This window comes from Melanerpes formicivorus, unplaced genomic scaffold, assembly GCF_026170545.1.
Source record: "Melanerpes formicivorus ecotype bairdi unplaced genomic scaffold, bMelFor1.0.p_v2 SCAF_16, whole genome shotgun sequence".
In the NCBI taxonomy this organism is placed as follows: Eukaryota; Metazoa; Chordata; class Aves; order Piciformes; family Picidae; genus Melanerpes; species Melanerpes formicivorus.
In genome coordinates this window covers 16,889,518-16,910,227 of record NW_027142368.1, presented here as the reverse complement: position 1 = coordinate 16,910,227, position 20,710 = coordinate 16,889,518, and the positions used below count along the sequence as shown (strand labels likewise).

The 20,710-nt window shown below is 53.7% G+C and overlaps 1 protein-coding gene across 3 annotated transcripts; it reads left to right on the top strand.

Annotated features, from left to right (window-relative positions):
• The first annotated feature begins 1,956 nt into the window (after positions 1 to 1,956).
• FBXO3 (F-box protein 3) lies at positions 1,957 to 18,810 on the top strand. Of its 3 annotated transcripts, XM_068148436.1 has the most exons (12): positions 1,957 to 2,157; positions 3,501 to 4,213; positions 6,902 to 6,991; positions 8,157 to 8,320; positions 9,411 to 9,525; positions 11,244 to 11,448; positions 11,805 to 11,850; positions 14,045 to 14,129; positions 14,900 to 15,022; positions 15,918 to 16,033; positions 16,380 to 16,570; positions 17,823 to 18,810. In XM_068148436.1, exons 2-12 carry the CDS (start codon positions 4,107 to 4,109, stop codon positions 17,946 to 17,948), a joined length of 1,368 nt encoding a protein of 455 aa, XP_068004537.1. In that variant the 5' UTR covers positions 1,957 to 2,157; positions 3,501 to 4,106; the 3' UTR covers positions 17,949 to 18,810. The 3 variants fall into 3 exon arrangements, with proteins under 3 accessions (XP_068004537.1, XP_068004538.1, XP_068004539.1); XM_068148437.1 differs by lacking the exon at positions 1,957 to 2,157 and having other exon boundaries at positions 2,847 to 4,213; positions 17,826 to 18,810; XM_068148438.1 differs by lacking the exon at positions 1,957 to 2,157 and having other exon boundaries at positions 2,847 to 4,213; positions 16,380 to 16,612; positions 17,823 to 17,909.
• Positions 18,811 to 20,710: the final 1,900 nt, after the last annotated feature.

The window sequence follows — 20,710 nt, the reverse complement described above, 5'->3', positions numbered from 1 at the left end:
ATTCAGTGTCATGGTAGGAAGATGAGAGCATTACCATCGATATTGCTTCCTTAACTCCCTGCCCTTGGACGAGGGCAACAGGGAGCCTGCACCACAGAGTTTTCAGAGGAGAGAGTCAATGGGAATGGGTTGTTAACTCAGGACAGGACACAGAGGCTGCCTCTCCTCTCTCTCTTTCTCAAGGCAATATTGTGCCTCCAATTGTCATTACACCCAAGAATCAAATGATTTGAATTCTGGACACATCAGCACAAAGCTGAAGACTCCCTGCCAGCTCCGCAGCCTGCTTGGAAGAGCAGATCAGAGAGCATCACTCATTTATACGACTGCCAGCCTCAGACTGTAAATTCAGCAGAGAGGAAGGCCTCAGGTGCTGCACTTCACCATGGCTTGCTGCATCCCCCCAGCATCCCATCAGGCACAGGGCAGGGAAGCTTCCAAACATCTGCCAGGCTGAGCGCGGCCTCCGCGCGGCCTCGACGCGGACGGCAAATGAGACTCGGGAAGGGTTTTAATTGATGAGACTCAGCTGTGGCTCTGAGGGAGCTCTGTGAGACTTGGGAAAAATAATCTCTAAAGATTGCTGTTGCTCTGAGCAGGCAGTGCAGCATCAGCTTATTTCTCTTGCAGCAGGTTCAGCTCTTTTATAGAGCACACCGCACTGCAGGCAAAGGGAATTGTCATGGCCACTGGCAAAAACTGATCTGCTCCTCTGTCCCAGAACAACTACAACAACCAAAAGGAACCATCAGAAGACCCAGAACAGAGAGATGCAGATATGGTGTCAGAAAGCATTCCAGGAATTCTAATTAAAGCAAGGTTCAGATGTCCATCAGTGAGATGAAGATTCAGCTGGCAGAAAGTTGAACCTCGTTTGAAGCGACTTGTTCCCTCCTGCTGAGCGCTGCTTTGTACCAGGCTAATGAGGAGGCACATCTCTGAAAGGTTCTTAATGAGCCAGCAGATCTCTGTTGGGTAATTAATGATACACTTTGCAGGAGTATCTCATGTCCTGTTCAGTGCTTTTCAAGGGTCTCACAAGCATTCATGGGTTACAGCTTTATTCTTTCCCTTCTTAATCGACAAGCCCTGCTCCAGAAGTGGGGAAACTGAGGCACAAGATGAACATGACCCAGCTAAAAAAGCAGACAGCAACTCAGCCAAGCTCCCACGAGAGCAGAAGTTAGCTCTCTGGGCTTGAGTGTGACCATTCAAGCATGGATGAGCCCCCTTGGCTTCAGCCTCCAGCCTTCTGGATTTTCAGCCCCCTGGTTCTGGGCTGGGATTAGGGACTTGGTTTTTCCCTCTCCTCAGATATGTGTCTTGCATCTCATATCAGGTAACTTTACCAAGGTATTTCACAACAGCTGGAAACTGATTTTGAGATACAGATGATTGACTTATTTGCATTTATTTTAGAGAAACAATCACAAGAAAGCTGAAATTCTCCTCCTGTGGGACAGAGCCTTCAGCCTGACAAGATCCTGAAGCATTTTGGCAGCTACACAAAACCAGGCTGAGCTCTCGTGTTGGTATCCCCCTGAGAAGATCCAGGACCTGCAACAGCCACCCCAAGGAGGCTTCCCACTGCTGGGGAACTCTTGGCTGGCTCCCAAGACAAGGCTCCATCACAACATGGTTGTGGCTCTCCTGCAGCCTGCAGGTGTGAGCCAGCACCCAGAGGCTGTGGTGCAGTCCTCCTGGAATTCTTGGAGCTGGACCAGCAGCAAGTTTGACCCCACACACGAGACATGTGCTGCTCAGCTGATAAGGAAACTGAGAATGTGCATCAGCAAACACAGTTTGTTTATCCCATAATAACTGTTTCTGAGCAGGACAAGCCAAAAGGAGCCGGGTCTGCACCAGCCAGATAAGAGCTCTGACCAAAAGGATGACCAAAGGTCGCATCAGGCCTCCTGGAAACTTCAGAAGAGGAGCCTTTGGTGGGAATGGATGACTAAGGGAATAGTAAAGGGCTTCTGGAGGCTTTTATCTTTGTGCCACCTCTTCAAACCCAGCTCAACTCTTCAGTCCTTTGTTGCTGCCAGGCTCTGATGAGCACACGCTGGGCTCAGCCTTGGTCTCGCCGCAGAGGTGTCTGCAGGGAGCGGCCACGAGAGCAGTCCCAGGCAGGAATCTAGGTGCAGGTCTGTGCAGGTGAGAAGGGAGCTTCTCTCTGCATGCTACAGAGGAGAGTTAAGTCAGGAGAGACTCAACAGCAGCAGAATTTTCTCTAGGGGTGCCTTATTATTCCCCATGTTCTCCAGGGAGACAAAGACCTCCTGACCTCCGCCCAACAGAAGAGCCAACTTCCACCAGATCATGGAATCTTGCTCCACTCCTGGCTTTCAGCAGGCTCTCTCACACACCCCTCAGGCCCTGGATCATGCTCTTGCATCATGCATCACTGAGGGAAAACACTGTGAGCATATGAAGTGAGGAAGATTCCTGAGGCTTTATCACTGCCTTTTTTTTTTCACTAAGTCTGAAATTAGGACTCTTGGTCTCCTGTGAACTTTGTCAGTGTTGCTCTGTCAGTGTTATTCTCTGCCAGGGTTGTTATTCTCTGTCAGCACACACAAGTGTATGTGCACAAAGCCTGAGGGCAGGTGTGGGCACTGCTGGCCTGTGAAGAAGGCACCTACTGATTGTCCCCTGCACTGAGCTGGTGTTTTGGAGGGGCAGCAGGTACATAACTGCCACGGTTCTGATGGCCAGCAGCACTTCACCAAACCTCTTTCCTGGCAAATGAAGCCCTTCTCCTGGGCTGCTTCCCCTGCAGTGTGGCCAGCAGGTCACAGGTGGTCATTTGCCACCTCTGCTTGGCTCTCCTGAGGCCCAGCCTGGAGCCCTCAGCACAAGGATTGGAGCTGTCAGAGTGGGCTGAGGAGGTCATGGATCTGGAGCTTGGCACGCTTCCACTCAGAATTCAGGGGACTGCCTGGTGGCTGGAATCTGGGGGGTTGTGGCTCAGGAGGGGATGTGGTCATGAGTTTGGGTTCTGGGGGGTTCAGCAGCGACAACACTTGAGCCATGCAGCTGTGTCGGAGACACTGAGACTCTTCACATTGCCCTGGGAGCTCAGGTAGCACAAGAGCTCAGGTTTGCAAAGATTTCCAGGTTCCAGTTGCAAAGGCAGGACTCAAGAACCCCCAAAAGGTCATAGAGGAAACCAGTTCTAGGGACAGGGCTCTGGAAAAAGTTTTTCTGAACAGAAGGAAACCAAAATGCAGCCACCCTTTCTCTGAAAGCAGATCTATTTTCACAATCTGGTGTTTGTGTTTACCCTCAATATGCAACACTTTCTGCTTTGTTTTGTTTTAAGATATTAATCTCAGCAAGTTTATTGTTTCCCATTTCCCACCATTATCTTTTCAACTTCAGTCCTAGCAGATTCTAACCCTCCTGGAGACTCACACTGCACAGGTTGCTCATGTAAGTAGTTTGCCTTTGTCTCCCAGCGCTGTTCTAACATTAATTCTTATCCCTTTGGTAAACAGAAAACTACAAAGGGATTGCGAGCAGCCCAGACGTTGGGAGCAGTCCTTCCCTGCATCTCCCAGGGAATTCTGTGCCCTCTCATCCTCCCCGCACGGAGATTCAGTGCTCTAAGCACTACAACCGAACAGGAACTCTCTTCTTGTTTGCTGTCCCCGGAGAGCAAATCAGACTCGCAGAATCACAGCATGCTTTGGGTTGGAAGGGACCTTTAAAGGTCCTCCGGTCCAGCCCCGCTGCAGCCAGCAGGGACAGCTGCGCAGGAGCAGGCTGCTCACAGCCCCGAACCTGACCTGCAACGGTTACAGGACCTCCCGCCTCTGCGGGGGATCTGGGACACGGAGTCACCACCCTCAGTGTAGAAATCGTCTCCCTGCTCCCTAGTCTCCATCTCCCTGCCGCAGTTTCAAACCATCCCTCCCGACCCTGCCACGCCAGGCCCTGCCCAGCGCTCCGTCCCCAGCCTTCCCGCAGCCCCCGTGTAGTACCAGGGGAGGAGCCAGGCGGGCCGCGGCCGACAGGGGGCGCTGCGAGCGCCCGCCCCGACGGTTGACAAGGCGGTGGGGGGGCGCGTCCCTGGCAGCGGGGCCGTGGGACGTCTACGCAAGATGGCGGCGCCCCTGGACATGGAGCCCTCAGCCCTCAGCCTGGAGCTGCTGCCCACCGACCCGCTGCTGCTCATCCTCAGCTTCCTCGACTACCGCGATTTGACGAGGTACGGGGCCGGGCCCGAGGCTGCCCTGGGCCTGCCTGAACCGCGCTGCCGAGGAGGGAAGGAGGGAAGCGCCGAGCCCGGCCGCGGCGGGGGGTGGGGGAGGCGGCGGCGGGCCGCGGGGCGGAGGTCTCCTCTCCTGCTCCGGCGGCGGGGCTGAGGGGCCGGGGAAGGGCTCTGCTGCGCCTGTCCGGGGGGCTCCCGGCTGGCAGCGGCTCCCGGCTGGCAGCGGCTCCCGGCTGGCGGCGGCTCGGCCCTGCGCGGCTGTGCGGATCCCGGGCCCGGCGGACGGCAACGGGCAGCGGCCGCCGCAGCGCTGCGAGCCCCCCCCCGGCGCTGCGAGCCCCCCCGGCGCTGCGAGCCCCCCCCCGGCGCTGCGAGCCCCCCGGCGCTGCCAGCCCCCCGGCGCTCCGCAGCCCCCCGGCGCTGCGAGCCCCCCCCCGGCGCTGCGAGCCCCCCCCCCGGCGCTGCGAGCCCCCCGGCGCTCCGCAGCCCCCCGGCGCTGCGAGCCCCCCCCCCGGCGCTGCGAGCCCCCCCCCGGCGCTGCGAGCCCCCCGGCGCTGCGAGCCCCCCGGCGCTCCGCAGCCCCCCGGCGTTCCGCAGCCCCCCGGCGCTGCCAGCCCCTCGGCGCTCCGCACCCCCCCGGCGCTGCCAGCCCCCCGGCGCTGCCAGCCCCCCGGCGCTGCGGGCCCCCCGGCGCTCCGCACCCCCCCGGCGCTGCCAGCCCCCCGGCGCTGCCAGCCCCCCGGCGCTGCGACCCCCCCCGGCGCTCCGCACCCCCCCGGCGCTGCCAGCCCCCCGGCGCTGCCAGCCCCCCGGCGTTCCGAGCCCCCCGGCATTGCCAGCCCCCCGGCGTTCCGCACCCCCCCGGCGCTCCGCAGCCCCCCGGCGCTCCGCAGCCCCTCCCCTGCAGCACCGACCCCTTCCAGCCGCAGCGCTGTTCCGGGGGGGGTTGGTTTGGTTTGGTTTGGTTTCGTAGCCTTCCCTGGTTTGCTTTCCCCCGTTCGGTGCTGGCTGTGATTGTAGCTAAATGGCGATTTAGAGGTGTGCCAATAGCTGCCAAATCGCTGGTTCTTCGAAGCTCTTATCTGTGGGCAAACAAAGGGCTGTCTTGTCGCCAGTACAGAGACCCTGCGGTGTGAGCGAGCTGTTGTTGGAGGCAAACCGAAGGAAGTTAAGTGGGACGGCTCCTTAAACAGAGAGACTCGGGTGGAAGTTGCAGGCTCCTCCTGGACGCTTTGGTAGATGGCTGAAGAGTTGAGTCGGCGAGGATGGGCTGTGCTTGTAGCTAAAGCCTCACCAAAGAAGGACCTGCACTGGCAGTGCTTGCAGTCACAGTGTTTAATCAGAGAGAGGGGCGTAGGTACGAGTGAAACAGAATGTTGTCAAGGCGGGGGTGGGGTATTTGGTCTGCTGGTTTGCCTCCACCAGTTCGAGTCAGGAGAGCTGAAGCCATCAGGCTGTGATAACAGCCACGAAGGAGATCCACACGCAGGCAGAAATGGCACTGCCTGTTACATGCCTGGTTTGGATGCTTTAGGAGTAGTTGTGATGCTGTGGCAAGTGCACTACCTGGTTTTGTTAGGTGTTTAACAGGCAAGAGGGCTTTGTGCTGTGCAAGGAGAATCGAATACTGTGTAGGTTTCTTATTTGTGAGGCCAGCACTGGCAGCTTTGCACAGCTGCCTGCACTGCTGAAGGCGTTGAGGAGATTTCTAGGCTGCATGGATTTGTTTCAGTGACAGATAGGTGTTCTCTGACCACCCCCAGCATCAAAGTTTCCCTAGTATTCCACAGGTTGGGCAGTCTGCTGGGGGCCTTTAAAGGATGGAAAAGCTGACAGGTGGCCAACTATTTATTCATGCAATTAATGAGAGTGGCTATGATTGCCTCCTTATCGTGGTTGGGGTCACATGCTCCTCTAATGTCAATGTAAGTTCACTTCTGTTGCATCCAGTCAAGATTGACCTCATTGATTCCTGAGGACAGTTCAAGCCTATATCCTACAGGTGTATCTGAGGCTGCACTCGCAGCAGTGCTGCCTAATGCAGGCTCTGTTAACTTCCTGAAACAGCAGTGGCAGCTTCAGTCCTACTTCAGGAGAGGGGAAAGGGAGTTTGTGTGTGGCCTTCATGAGAGTGAGCTCGCAGGACTTGCTGCCAGGTCAGCCCTCCTTTGGATTTGTCCTCTCTCTGGTTTTGCTTTTGGCCATGAAGTTTGTTATTTAAAGAGCCCAAAGTGGAAAGTTCTTTTGCAGTACTCAACTTGATAGTTTCTGTAGCTTGCTGCTGGAGCTTTCAGCAGCGTGGGAGAAGAGAAGGCAGAGCCTGACAATCCAGGTAAAGTGATTTAGGTCATAACAACTGGCCTGTGCTGTTGGAATGCTTCCACTGGTGGAGTGGAGTCACACCAAACTCTTTCAAGCAGTGTTTATGATGGGTGGGAGCACAGGGTGACCTGCTTTACAGCATTACTTAATGATTGACAGTGCTCAGTGTGCAGGAAAGTAGTTCATGCCTGGGAGCTCAGCCGGAGTGAAGGCTCTCAGCCACTGCAAGCACAGCTCTGGGAGGACAGCTACCTAACGTGCAAACTAGATTTCTTTCCCCACAGTGCAGTGCACTGGTCAGTGTTTGTCCCCAGTGGTGTGGCTGCCCTTTGGTAATCACAGTCAATGGTTTTGTGTTTCTAGTTGCTGCTATCTAAGTCGAAGATTAAATCAGCTCTCCAACCATGACCCGCTGTGGAGAAGGCACTGCAAGAAGTACTGGCTCATTTCAGAGTAAGTGCCTGGCTCTGGACCTCTTCTGTGTTCATCTGCTGTGTCCAGCTTCATTCCAGCAACTCTGAGACTTCAGTGAAAGGCCAGAGGCAGCCTCCTTCAGAAAGCCTCATGAGTGTACAGGCCTTCAGAGCTTTCACTGGTGGAGAAGAGATGCCCTGCTAATGACTAGGCTGAGGGAGGAGCTGCAGCTTGCCCTCACCAAACACCAGATGCTCTGTGGAGGAAAGTAATCTTCTAAGTGCTTCCCAGATTAAACTTAATCTACTTCCACCCCCTCTTTCCCCTCAATTCTTCTTCAAGAAGTGAGATTCTCCTGTCTAGAGCTTGAGAGGTCTTGAAAGTGGTGTGGAGGCTTTGTAAGTGCTCTGCTTTTAGTGAGGTGTGGAAATCTGTACTGAGTGTTTTAGATGGGACACACTGGCTGGAGCTGGAGTGCTTCCTGACACAAAGATGTGAGGGCTGCTACAATTTGCAGGCAAGCCTCCTGTCAGATGTTAGTCAGCACTTTTTTGGCTGCCACTCTTCCTGTAGGCTGCTGTTGTGCCTGTGAGGAGAAGTGAGTGCAGAGGAATTCCATGAAGGAAATGGCTTTCCAGATCAGTGCACAGCATTCCTCATTTAACTCTCTCTGGGGTTTGCTTCTTAGCCCTTCCTGGTGGGTAAATAAAGGAATAATGCAGTGTCAAAGGGTTGTGGTGTGGAGTCTCCTTCTCTGGAGACTTTCAAGACCCATCTGGATGTGTTCCTGTGTGACCTGTGCTGGATTCTGTGGCCCTGCTCTGGCAGGGGGCTTGGACTGGAAGATCTCTGGAGGTCCCTTCCGACCCTTTATCATCCTGTGAGCCTGTGAAGGCCTTCGCTGTGTCTGTGTGGAATGTGATGGGAATTAGCCACTCACCAGTTGGAAGAGTTCAGAACAGACAGAAGAGCACAGTTTCTAAACTTTCCCCTGGCACTGAGTAGCCTAAATCCTTCCTAACTCTCTTCCCAGTTCCTGTGAAGCAGATGCTGGAATGAGTTGAGTTTGTGTGGCTGCACCTGGCTCAGAGTGCCTCTGCCTTCGTGTTACACTTACTGTTTCTGGCAGGTCTGAGCTGCTTGGCTTTAGGAGTCAGGCCTCTTAGGCTGCTGGTCTAAGTTTGCTTCCTCCATGTCCACTTAGGGAGGAGAAATGTCGTCGGAATCAGAGCTGGAAAGCTCTCTTCATCAGTACCTACCGAGACCTGGGCAGGTACATCCAGTACTACGCCACGCTGAAAAAGGCCTGGGATGACCTGGAGAAGTACCTGGGGCAGCGCTGTCCCCGGATGATTGGCTCTCTGAAAGGTACAGTGTGAGACCTGCCCTCTGGTAGCTTGGGTGATGGGATGTTGGCTGGTGGGAAGCTTCCTGGTGCTCTCATCCTGCCTGGCTGCCTCAGTTACCTGTGCTCTCCCTGCTCTCTGAAATAGAATAGAACAGAATCGTGTCCAACCCATCAACCAATCCAGCCCACCTAAACAACTAACCCATGGCACCAAGCACCCCATCAAGTCTCCTCCTGAACACCTCCAATGATGGTGACTCCACCACCTCCCTGGGCAGCCCATCCCAATGGGCAATCACTCTCTCTGTGTAGAACTTCTTTCTCACCTCCAGCCTAAACCTCCCCTGGCACAGCCTGAGACTGTGTCCTCTTGTTCTGGTGCTGGCTGCCTGGGAGAAGAGACCAGCCCCTGCCTGTCTACAACCTCCCTTCAGGTAGTTGTGGAGAGCAAATGAGTGAAGCAGACCCCACATGTAGCTGGTGCCCAGTTAGCAGTGACCCACAGAGCCCCTGCAGAGTGCCTCTCAGGGAAGAGTCAAGAGCATTGTTTGTTTCTAATGCCCTCTCTTATCTCTTCTGGATAATCAGGAAAAGATCACAGCTTTACTGCTTTTCTCTCTGCTTGCTGTGATGGATTCTGCTTGTTGTTTACTGTTTAGCTTAATAATCCCCTTGCTTCAAGGGCCTGGCACCTGCTGGTGGGATCTCATTCATGAGATTGTGTTGAGACCTAATTAAAACACTCTCACGTGAGAACAGGCAGTTGAAACTAAGGCCAGGCAGGAAGGAAGCATTTTTTCCCCCTCTTCTGTGGGTCTTACCTTGTTCCTCTAAGGCAGGTAAATCAGTGGCTGAACAAGAATGTCTCTTTCTGTTTCCAACTGGAGTTTGTGGTTTAGTGCTGGAAGTGCTTCCAGTGCTCTGCTTCATGAATCTGGCACAGCAAGGCCCGCAGTGAGTTTGGGCTTTTTCTGCTGAAGGGACGAAACACCTTCCACACTTCCAATTCAGTGATCTCCAGAGGTCCCTTCCAGCCCCTAACATCCTGTGATCCTGTGCTTGGCTGCCCCTCCAGACTGCCCCTTGATGCCCTGTCTCTTGTGTGCACAGAGAGTGTGCAGGAGGAAGATCTGGACGCTGTGGAAGCTCAGATCGGCTGCCAGCTGCCCGACGACTATCGGTGTTCCTTCCGCATCCACAACGGACAGAAGCTGGTTGTGCCTGGGTGAGGAGCCAGAGCTTCATTCCTGCTGTGTTTCTGGCATAGTTTATGTATTAAAAGGCTAAAATGTCTGCTGAACAGGATAAAGGAAGCTTGTAGAGATGCTTGGAGGACTGGCTGCCTTCTGGCCCCAGCAGTAACTGCAAACCCAGGTGAATTGAGGGGAGCTCTGCAGATCTCCTGCTCTCAGCAGAAGAGTTGACAGTTTTAAGTGGTTTCAGCAATAAACATTCTCTCTATGTTAAGGTTGGAATGGAAGTGACCAACATAGCTTCCTGCCTTCCAGCTGTAGGGGAGGTTTTCAGGTCAGCACTTGAGGAAGTGCCACAAACCTTAGTGACAGCTGGAAAGCTGCAGCAAGCCATCGTGGTGTCTGTAGGAGGCAATGTGCTCACCTTGCCCTACCAGAGCCTTCACTGGTGAAGAAGGTGCAGCCCCCTCCAGTTCTAGTGTGGTGTGTGCACCAGGGGTATGGGAAACAGTTTTATGCAACCATAGGGATGACTCTTAAATCTGTTTCTCTTCCAGGAGAGACTTTTTTAGAGAGGAGATAGGTGCCCTAGTTCTGTAGACTTCAAATGGAGCTCTGCATCTCATGTGCTTCCTGCTCTTCCTACTCCTTTCTCACTCCCACAAAGCCTCTACTGAGATGATGTGCCTGTGGCAGGGCTGCAGGAGCAGCTAGATGCCTTTGGCATTGCCTTTCAGCTTGAGCAGCTGCCAGTGGGCTGTGGTCCATTGCTGTGTCCTCAGAGTGAAGGCCTGAGCCTTACATACAGGTTGATGAACCTCGTTGGTGGGGCACTGACTGGGGAGCTGGTTGAGGCTGATGTGGGACCCAGGAGCACTAAAGGCTGCCACTGTGAGTGGAAGGTGTGGGCTTACTGCTGGGGCCAGGCTTGCTTGTTCAGGGGGGATGGCTGCTGGAAGGATCAGGTGTAGGCAAGGGAAGTCTGCAGCAAGTTGTTGGTGTGCTAGATCAGACCTGGAGCAGATTCTGCACAAGTATCATTGCTAGATGGTTCAGGCCTCTGTGTCTGGGTGCCAGCCTGGCTTTCCAAGCTGTAGGACATGTGAATTGCAGGCAGGGCTCTGTGAGGAGGAGGAGGGATGGAAGGTGTTGCCCAGGATGGCAGCCAGGTTATGTCACACTGCTGTGTGGCAGCTTGCACCCACGCTGCTGCTGTCACAGCACCAGGGGGAGCTTAGCAAGAGTCTGCAGCTGAGGCTGGCAGTGAAAGGCAGATCAGGAGGGAGTGTGGGTGTGAGGTGTACAGCACAGGTTTGTGTGCTGCTGTGAGTGTGCCCTTCATTAGCAGTTGCTTAATTTGCTCATTACCCCTTGGCATCATTCTTCCACCATCTGCCTCTTTATTACATTGAGTGTAGGTCCCTTGCTTCCTTTCCTTTGCCCCAAGCTCTCATCTAGCCCAACATTCACAGCAGCATTAGCTTCATTCTCACCTCCACTCCTCAGCTGCTCCCTCTTTCAGATGAGTGCCCCTTCCCCCCAAATGTATATGTTCTTTTCTTACATGTAGAGGCTCCTTTGGCTCTCTTCAGTGTCCCTTCCTGATTGCCAAAACCAAGGCAAACAATCCCCTCCTTTGCTGTGGTGCTCACAAAAAGCTAGAGGAAGAGGGTGGTAGGAACAGTGCTCGGGAGAGATCTGAGGCTCTCTTTGCCTGATGAGTGCCTCGCCTCCTTCTGTCCCCCTGCAGGCTGATGGGGAGCATGGCGCTGTCCAACCACTACCGCTCCGAGGACCTGCTGGACATCGACACGGCGGCAGGAGGCTTTCAGCAGCGGCTGGGGCTCAAGCAGTGCCTTCCTCTGACCTTCTGCATCCATACTGGCCTGAGCCAATACATGGCCCTGGAGAGCGTGGAGGGCCGGAACAAATACGAGATCTTCTATCAGTGCCCGGTGAGGAAGGCCCAGCCCTGCTGGCCAGTGGCCTCTGCTGTCCCTGCTGCTGCCCCTGCTGCTGCCCCTGAGCCTGTTAGCATGGCTGCCAGGGAGCACTGAGACAGACAGCAGTCTGCATCAAGCCTGGGGTGATGTGTGTGAGCCTTGGGAGAAGGCTCAGGCTGTGTGCTCAGTGATCACTGGGGCCAGGCATGTGTGTTCTATGTGCTGGAATGTCTGAGTGGGGCTATAATGATGGAGTAGGCTCAGTGAATAGAGGAGCAGTGCTCCCTGTGTTGTGTTTGAGGTCTTGACTTTGAAGCCTGCAGGTCTGCTCTCCTGCTAACACAGCCCTGACCCTCTTTGCCTTGCAGGACCAGATGGCTCGCAACCCCTCTGCTATTGATATGTTCATCACAGGTAATGCCTCAGCCACTGCACGTGGTCTAATGGCACTGCTCAGACAATGCACCTCAGTCCAGCTGGAGCCAAGCAAAGGGGCTGCTGGCAGGACTCACCTCCTTCAGCACAGCAGCAGCTACTTGCAGTGGGCTGCAGGTTTTCTCTATCAGAGCTCATCCTTCTGTCTCTCTTGTGTGCAAGGTGCAGTAACCTGTCTGACAGGCTGAGCAAAGCCTGAGGTCAGCCATCTCAGGGCTGCTGTACCCAGACATTAAATACAGCACCCAGGAAGATTTGTTTATGCATTTCCAGTGGGTTTTGTAACCATGTTTAGAAATTGAAGCTATCTCCTGTCCTTCAATGAAATCTGAACTGGAGCTGGAGAAGAAAACTAACTGGCTTCTCCTTTGCTTTGCTCCAAGGACAAAGAGGGGAAAGGGAAAACTGTACTTGTTGTTTGGTTATGTAGCAATCTGTTCTCATCCTGAGTCTGAAGTGCATTGGCTGCAGCAGTGGTTTGATTCTTTGTTTGTTAATTCCCTTGGAGCTGGCTGTCTCTTAAGTTAATTCCCTTCAGTGGGAAAGCAGGCACCCCAGTGAAGATTAAAATGCAGCCTTGCACATTTGCTGGGATGTTGGGCAGTGCTAAAGCAGTGCTGCTTGGGGCTGAAGGGAGTCAAATCTGGGCCACACTGATTGCAGGAAAGCTTTCTCTGTACTGATTGATTGTATGGACTGGCTTCAGTGTGAAGGGGTCAACCTGTCAGCTGTTTTGCAGGGCTCCTAGTGCAGGATGGGTTGTGTGCTTTAGAACCATCATGAGAGTTGGATTCCTTGCCCTGTTCCACCTGAGGACTGTGGAATCATTTAGGCTGGAAAAGACCTTTAAGAGCATCGAGTTCAACACTGCCAGCCTGCTGCTAAACCATGTCCCTCAGCACCTCATCTTTAAATCCCTCCCTGGATGGGGACACCCCCACTGCCCTGGGCAGCCTGCCAGGGCTTGACAGCCCCTTCCATGAAGACATTTTGCCTAATGTCCAAAAACTTCAGGGTGCTGCAGTGCTGTAAAGCTGCTCTGTTGTGAAGTGGTGTTCCTGCTTGCATGGGCTTGAGTCAGTGATGAGGTGATCCAACACATCACTGTATCCCACTTGGCTGGAAGGGTTAATTTGGGCTTACTGCCTGGTGGAGGGGAAGTTCCTGATGGGCAGGCTGTATCTTGTTCTGAAGGTGGCAGGGTGAAGGGTCCCCTTGCTGTGTACAGAGTTAATTCATACCAGGACTGCATTTTGTGGATTAGTGGTGGAGGGGAGGACAATGAACCTGGAGTTCCAAAAGATCAAAGGACAGTACACAGAGCTCTTGCCCAGGGGGGGAGTGCTAAGCACACTTAAGCTATCAGGAGTGGTAGTCCTTGATAACACCTCAGTGAAGCTGGGGATAATGATTTCTTTCAGCTTAAATCCACTTTTGTATCAGTAATATTGACAGAGAGTTGAAGAGCTCTGTCCTGTTCTATTGAACTCTATACTGCAGAGCTTGGAAGCTTGGTGGCTGTGGGATTCTTTTGTGAGGAGCCACTGTGTCCTGAATGAAACTCTCTTCTTGGAGGGTTAAGCAGGCAGCCAAGCTGCCAGGTTTGGAAGTGAGGCTGTTCCTGGATCATGGCTGTAGGTGTATGGAAAGCTGCTCTCAGACAATGGCTGTGAGGTTCTCCAGCATCCAGCTTTGGTCTTCTGGGTTTGTAGCAGGACTGCAGAGTATGGCTGTGGCTTACCTGACTTACCCCTGGCTTTAAGGAGAGGGAAATTCTGCAGCCTGTTTCTTTGCCACTTTATTGGGAGAAAAGCCTGGGTAGCAAAATGAAGCCCATAAACCCACCTGCAGGCATGCCTGCCTCCTGGGGTAGAAGCAGCATAGCCTCTGATGATGCTCCCCACTCACAGCAGGAGCCCAGGTGATGAGAGACACCAGCACTTGGAGGCCATGGCTGTAATGTGAGACTCCTGGCTAAGAGGTTTGCTGTTTGCTGCAGCATGCAGCCCTAACTCTCAGCTCTTGCCTGGCCTTTGTTGGTAGGATGGGCTGGAATGTCGATTGGCTCATCCCAGTGAGTCAGAGTTTGTTACAGCCACATTCAGAGCTTGAAGTGCTTTGTAATGTGCTGAAGGTGCCTCTCCTCCTGAATCCTTTCTCCTTTGCCATCTAGGTACATCTTACTTGGAGTGGTTCACATCCTATGTACACAAAGTTGTGACTGGTGGTTATCCTATCATCAGAGACCAGATCTTCAGGTATTGTGTCTGCCATTTATAACTTCACTGCCAGGGTTGGATGCTTCCTTTGGAATGCTGACCTACTTCCAAGTGGTTATGGGTGCCTGGTACAGAAGATAGTTGTGGACAGAAGAGAGAACCTGTCAGACTCCCTGCAGGTGAAGCTGGAAGACAGGATGCTTAAAGATTGATTTCTTTTCCCCCCCTAACCAGAGCTTCAGAATTTGTACCTTTGCCTTACTGGACCCAGAATGTTGCATCCTGACTGCTTTGGAGTTTAGCTGACAGTGTAGTTGTTCTGCCTGCCATGAGGCTGCTGCTGCAGGACTGCTCTGGGTTATTCTGAAGCAATTGCTTCAGAGAGCTGGCCTCTGAAACAGCACAGCAGTGCTTGACTCCTCATGCAGTCGTTGTTTCCTCTAGCTGTAAGCCTTCACTGTGTCAGTGAGACACTGCAGAGCCACCTTCCTGCCCTGTAAATGAATTTGCTGTGGGAGCTGCTAGGTTTGGGGTTTTAAACAGCATCATGGCAGGTCTTCATTAAACAAGGGTGGCTTCAGATCAGCTTGCACACCCAGTTTGGTGTGAGCATTGCTGCAGGCACAGAGGTCCATGGGGTAGGTGCTGGGGAAGTCTGCTGAGGACACTGAATCTATCCCCTGTTGAGCTGCAGGTGACTTCACACCTAGCAGCACCCTGCTCCTATGAGCAAACACCTAATCTCTCTGTGTTTGGCTTTCTGTGTGGGATGTAGAGAGCTGTTGGAGTGCATGTTCTCCTTTCTGCAGGTATGTGCATGATAAAGAATGTGTTGCCACCACAGAAGACATCACTGTTTCAGTGTCCACATCCTTCCTGCCTGAGCTCAGTTCTGTGCATCCCCCCCATTATTTCTTCACTTACAGAATCAGGTAAAATGACAACTGAGTTCACTCCTGCCACACAGCAAGGGCTGGTGGGATGTTCCAGGGATCAGTTTTGCACATCTGTATGCTCAGCATTCCTAGGCACACTGAAATGAAGGGGCCCTGCACAAGGTGCTGTCATTCCTAATAGCACCAAAACTCAGTCATTCCCTGTCAGCTATGCAGGGGCAGTCAAGGTGGCAAAGGGATGGGTGGGGGAAGGCAGCTGCCAGCAGCTCCTGTGAGTTAGAAAAGGGATAAAGAGCAGCAGTGAAGCAGAGGCTTGGAGATGGGTCCCAACAGCTGTCTCAGTGTTCTTTGCCTGAGTGGGGATTTTGTGACCAGTCTGCTTTGGGAGAGATCCCAAGGATGCCAAAGCCTTTCTTCAAGTGTCTGGCAGGCCACACCTTGAGTTCTGTGTCCAGTTCTGGGCCCCTCAGTTTAAGAAGGACATTGAGACACTTAATGTATCCAGAGAAGGACAATGAAGCTGGGGAGAGGCCTTGAGCACAAGCCCTGTGAGGAGAGGCTGAGGGAGCTGGGGTTGCTTAGCCTGGAGAAGAGGAGGCTCAGGGGAGATCTTCTTGCTCTCTGCAACTCCCTGCAGGGAGGTTGTAGCCAGGTGGGGGTTGGTCTCTTCTCCCAGGCAAGCAGCACCAGAACAAGAGACACAGTCTCAAGCTGTGCCAGGGGAGGTTTAGGCTGGAGGTGAGGAGAAAGTTCTTCCCAGAGAGAGTTGTTGGCCATTGGGAGGTGGTGGAGTCCCCGTCCCTGGAGGTGTTCAAGAGGGGATTGGATGTGGCACCTGGTGCCAGGTTGGACTTGATGATCTTTGAGGTCTCTTCCAACCTTGGTGGTTCTGTGAAGCAGTTAGCCATGAAGTGTGATGTTTGGCTTCTAGAATTGAGATGTCCAAAGATGCCCTCCCTGAGAAGGCTTGCCAGCTGGACAGTCGGTACTGGAGGATAATAAATGCCAGAGGGGATGTGGACGAAGTTCAGGGTCCTGGAGTAGTTGGTAAGTAGAAGATTGCTTTTCTGAGCCCATGAGAGAGGGTTTCCATGAGAAATGTACAGCTTAGGAAAGTCAGGAGTGACAGGGGGCAGGAGTTCTGTGGAGCTAGCCTGAGCAGAGGTAAGTGTGCTTGAGTTGTGTCTTGGAAGTCATTTCACAAGGGGTGTCTGGACATGAGTAGCTAACTGCCCTTCAGAGGTTTGCTTCACACCAGCAGTCACTGGGACTCATTCCTGCATCCCCTGCTGGGGGACACCACCTGCCTGATCCTGCTGTGGGGTGCAAGGGCTTGACCAGCTGCTCAGTCTGGGTTGGGCTTGAGTCCTGCTTTCCCATCCTTTCCCCACAGGGGAGTTTCCAATCATCAGTCCAGGGAGGGTGTATGAGTACACCAGCTGTACCACCTTCTCCACCACCTCTGGCTACATGGAGGGCTACTACACCTTCCGCTGCCTCTACTACAAGGAGAAGTTCTTCAACGTCACCATTCCCAGGTTTCACATGGTGTGTCCGACCTTCAAGGTGTCCACAGCACGGATGGTGAGTGGGGCCTTGGGCTGAGGGGAGCACAGAACTGAGCAGGTTGGTAACTCCATGGGAAGCATGCTCCAGACAAGGTCAGGGTCAGCAGCTGGGGTAGCCTCTGTAGCTGTTAGTCTGTGGTTAAAGCCGTGTCCTTGACCTGTCACTCTAGCAGGTCATCTCCAGAGCCCCAGCCCGAGCTGTCACAGGAAGCCATACATGGCTGCAGGCCTTCCTCCTCAAGTCCTCACCTCTGTCTGCTACCAAGGTCAAACCCACTGGTATCAGTTTGATCAGGGGGCCTGTGGGCTCTTGGCAGAGGCAGAATGTGAGCAGTCTGTGCTGCCCTGTGGCTGAGCACAGCTGAGGGTGCACAGGAAAACACACAAGTGTCTGTCCAGGGCACGTTTCAGGCTCCTGAACTTGCAGCCTTTGCTGTTTGGGTTTTGTAGCTTGTTTCAGTCTCCAGCAAGGTGTCAGTCAGTGACACTGAACGAGGCTGGAGGCCTGTGTGATGCTCAGGGGTTCTGTGATGTGCATTCCAGAGTCAGTGGCTGTGCAGAGCAGTGCAGTGCTTAGCTTACTGCCAGTTGCAGTGTAGCTGTAGTCTGGAGGCTGCAGGTGAGCTGTGGAATTCCTCCCTTTGCTTTGGCACCTTCAGAGCATCTGATTTGTTGTGGCACTACACAGCTCTTAGTGACTAACTCAGTGCTTGCAGAGAACTTGGAAGTGCCTCTGACATCTTCTTGTCCACTTTCTCACCGTGTTCCAGTGGCTTGGGACACTCACAACCAGTAACTCCATCAGTAGGTGTCAGCATCTCATGCTTCTGGTAGACACTGGCACCTCTGAACTGCTGCTCACATTCCTGGGAGCTCTCACCTGCTCAGCTCACTGTAACAGCAGTTTGCTTTTCTCTTCTGCTCTACCTCCCAGTCTAAAGGTAGTCCCTACCCTGTGCTCTTGCTCTCGAGAGAGACCACCAGCAGCCAGGAGAATTGGCTCAGCTGAGATGCCAAGTGGGGGCTTTTCCTAGCTGCACCTATGGAATAATGCAGGCTGCTGGACACTCACTGAGTTGAGGGTCAGGCAGCTTGGCCAAACGCTCTCTGGTGCAGATTAAGCTCTGGAGCTGTAAGGCGCTGCTGTGAGGACATGCAGAGCCACGTCTGCCCCAGCTGAGGGGCAGTAACACACCCCAGAGCTTTCTGGGCTGTTGCTAGGCCCTCTTCTAAGGAGCTGGCCTCAGTGTGGGTGTGTTCTGTGCCAGGAGACCAGCCACAACGAGTATGCAGTGGATGAAGACGAGGACTCCACAGACACCGACGAGTACGAGGAGCGGCGGCGAGTGCTGGACATCCCCGCGCCTGTGGGGCGCTGCCCACGCCACACCTGAGGGCACACAGGCTCAGCTCCTGGGGCCCTGCACAAGGACACTTCTGACTGCTGGCCCTGGACTCTGCTGCACAGCAGGGCAGCCAGCATCAGTGTTGCTGCCAGCTCTGATACTCTTCAAAGTACAACCTCTTGTTTTGGTGGTTGGTTGGTTGGGTTTTTTTCCCTGGTTTGGATGTGGGGAGGGAGCTTGGGGGGGAGCAGGGACAGGGTGGGAAGGGAGGAGAAGAAAAAGTGTTTGGGCTTTGTTCATTTTTTTTTCACCCAAAGTGCAAACCAGCTTGATCATTGGAGGTCATTTTTAAACTTGCCTGGCTGTGGTCATGTTGCAGGGGGGGTGGGGAGGGTTTGTGCAGTTGCCGACAGAGCAGGTGGCGCAGGAGGGGCTGCGCTCCGGCCCTCCTCCCCGAGCGTCCGCTCCTCTCACCTCTGCTGGGAGGGACTCTTGCAGGGGGCTGGGGCTGCTCTCTGGCTAAGATCAGGTGCTCTTATGCTCTTCTTCTTTTTGTTAACACAGAAGTGCCAGGAAAATTCTGGTCGTGGGATCCATGAGCCAGGGTTGAAGCTGGCCTTATTTTGTAGACAATCCATTCCCAGCTTCATTCTCTGCGAAGTGACTCTGAGTGGGTGATGCCTTTTGGAATGCAGTGCACATGCAGAATCTGCCTCCTGTAGCCAGGGGATCTCTCACTGACTACAGAGTGTGGATGTGTAAATACCTTTGGAGTTTGGTTGGTTTTTCTTTGTATGATGTTTGCTGTTCTGACTTTTTCATAGGTGACAAATCCATCTCGAACTCCCATGTTTCCCTGAAGCCTCTCTGGGGTTTTGTAACTATGCCCAAATAAAAGTGGAAACCAAAAGGGCTCTGTTTGGCAGATAACTGGAAAGTTTCTAGTTAAATAAGGACCTGTCTGCTATGTCACTTCTGCTTCCACTGTCATTTGCTTGGGCTGGAGGTGAAGAGAAAGCCCCTGGGATGTGCTGCCCAGGGAGGTGGTGGAGTCCCCTTCCCTGGAGGGGTTCAAGAGGGGATTGGATGTGGCACTTGGAGCCATGGTCTAGTAGCCATGAGGTGTTGGGTGACAGGTTGGATCTTTGAGGTCTGTTCCAACCTTGTTGGTTCTGTGACAAACAGCTTCCTCCTTGGCTCTGCACTGCTGCATGGGGCTGGCCTCACCAGGACCTGAGCAGGAGCTGTGACTGCTGTCCTCCTTTGGACACCCAGCATGAGTAGCTCCAGTACATTGTGGTTCCAGCTGCCTGCTTCCATTGCTACTTAACTCCTCCTCCAGCATGCCTGGCTGGTTTGTGACACCCTCCACGTGCTCATCTTTCTCAGGTGCCACACAGCATTTGGATCTTCCAGAGTGGTACAAGGTAGAAGCTGAGCATTGGGTGTGACCTGTGTGAAACAGCTGAAGAGGCAACCCCCTTTGTGCTACATTTCTTCACTTTCTCTGCTCAAAATCTGCAGCTCACTTTTAAAGGCATAGCCTAAAACTGCCACAGTGCTGCCCCTCAGAGAAATCTGAGCAGCATGGGAGTTGCCACAGTGCTTTAAAAACGTTTCCATGTTGAGGATGCCTCAGAGAGGAGAGTGTCGTGTTTGTTCTCCACTGGAAGGTCATTGGCTGCTGCAGGGATCAGTCAGAAGGGGCTTAGTGGAACTGGGACTCCACAGAGTGCTGCCAGCCTGCTGTGAGGTTTGAAGGACAGAAAAGTCTCATGGCCAGAGGCCAGCTGGGTACTTTAGCAGGATCTGTATGCTCCAGTTAAGGGATAGCAGGGGGAGGTCTTGAGGCTCCCCAGAAACAGCCCCAACTCCTGATTCTCCTCCTCTCAGGGAGTGCCTCTTGGGCTCGTTGAGGAGGAATTACCATTTTTGCTTGCTGCAGAAGAAGCCAAGGTGCAGGACAGAGCTGAGCTGTCAACTGCTGAGCACTGTGCTGGGAGAGTTTGAGGCCTGCGCTACACAGCCAGCCAAGGGTCACAGGGCTCCTGTGAGCTCTCCATGTGTGAAGTGAGCAGGTAAGCAGGCAGGGGGGGACAGGGTGCTGCAGCAGCAGACACCTCTGTGCTCATAACAGGAAGAAGGTTGTTCCATTACTTCAGGCAGCTATTTGGGCACGTGGCACACTGCCTGAAGTTACCAGATGCAGTTACTGCAAGTCAACAAGTGGACACCTCATCCCCCAAGTGTTGAACGCCAGGCTGGATGAGGCTTTCAGCAGCCTGGTCTAGTGGGAGGTGTCCCTGCCCATGGCAGGGGGGTTGGAGCTGGATGATCTTGAAGGTCCCTTCCAACCCAAACCATTCTGTGAGGTTGTGTAACTCTTCCTTATGTGCAGCTGAAGTTGAGCTTAGGGCAGTGGTTCTCCTCACCCCCCCCAAAAACCTGAGCTTGTGCCAGTCTGGTGTGCAAGGTGAACGAGGAACCAGTTGTCTTTGCAGCACTGTGGGGCTGTGGAAGCCTTCACTGAGGAGGGGGAGAGAGGTGACTCAAGACCCTGCTTCAGAAGACAGCACTTCACCAGGGCCCTGCCCTGTGCTGGTAACCACCAGTGCAGTGCATCCCCCTGGGAAATGCTTCTAATGGTTGTAACTGGTCCATAAGCATGCACAGCTTACAACACAGCTACACATCCTCTGCTTTGGCCACCATCCTTCAGCTCCTGCCTGATAGTGATGCTGCTGAGGACTCCTGCTGAGGTCAGGTAAGCCTTGTTGAACACCACATGTTGTAATTCATAGGCTAAAAGC

Excerpts from the sequence above, each read along its gene's own strand:
- FBXO3 (XM_068148436.1), top strand. The coding sequence starts at position 4,107 with ATGGCGGCGCCCCTGGACATGGAGCCCTCAGCCCTCAGCCTGGAGCTG. Across the intron at positions 6,992-8,156 it reads AAGTACTGGCTCATTTCAGA|GGAGGAGAAATGTCGTCGGA; the intron begins GTAAGTGCCTGG and ends ATGTCCACTTAG. Across the intron at positions 15,023-15,917 it reads TTCTTCACTTACAGAATCAG|AATTGAGATGTCCAAAGATG; the intron begins GTAAAATGACAA and ends TTTGGCTTCTAG.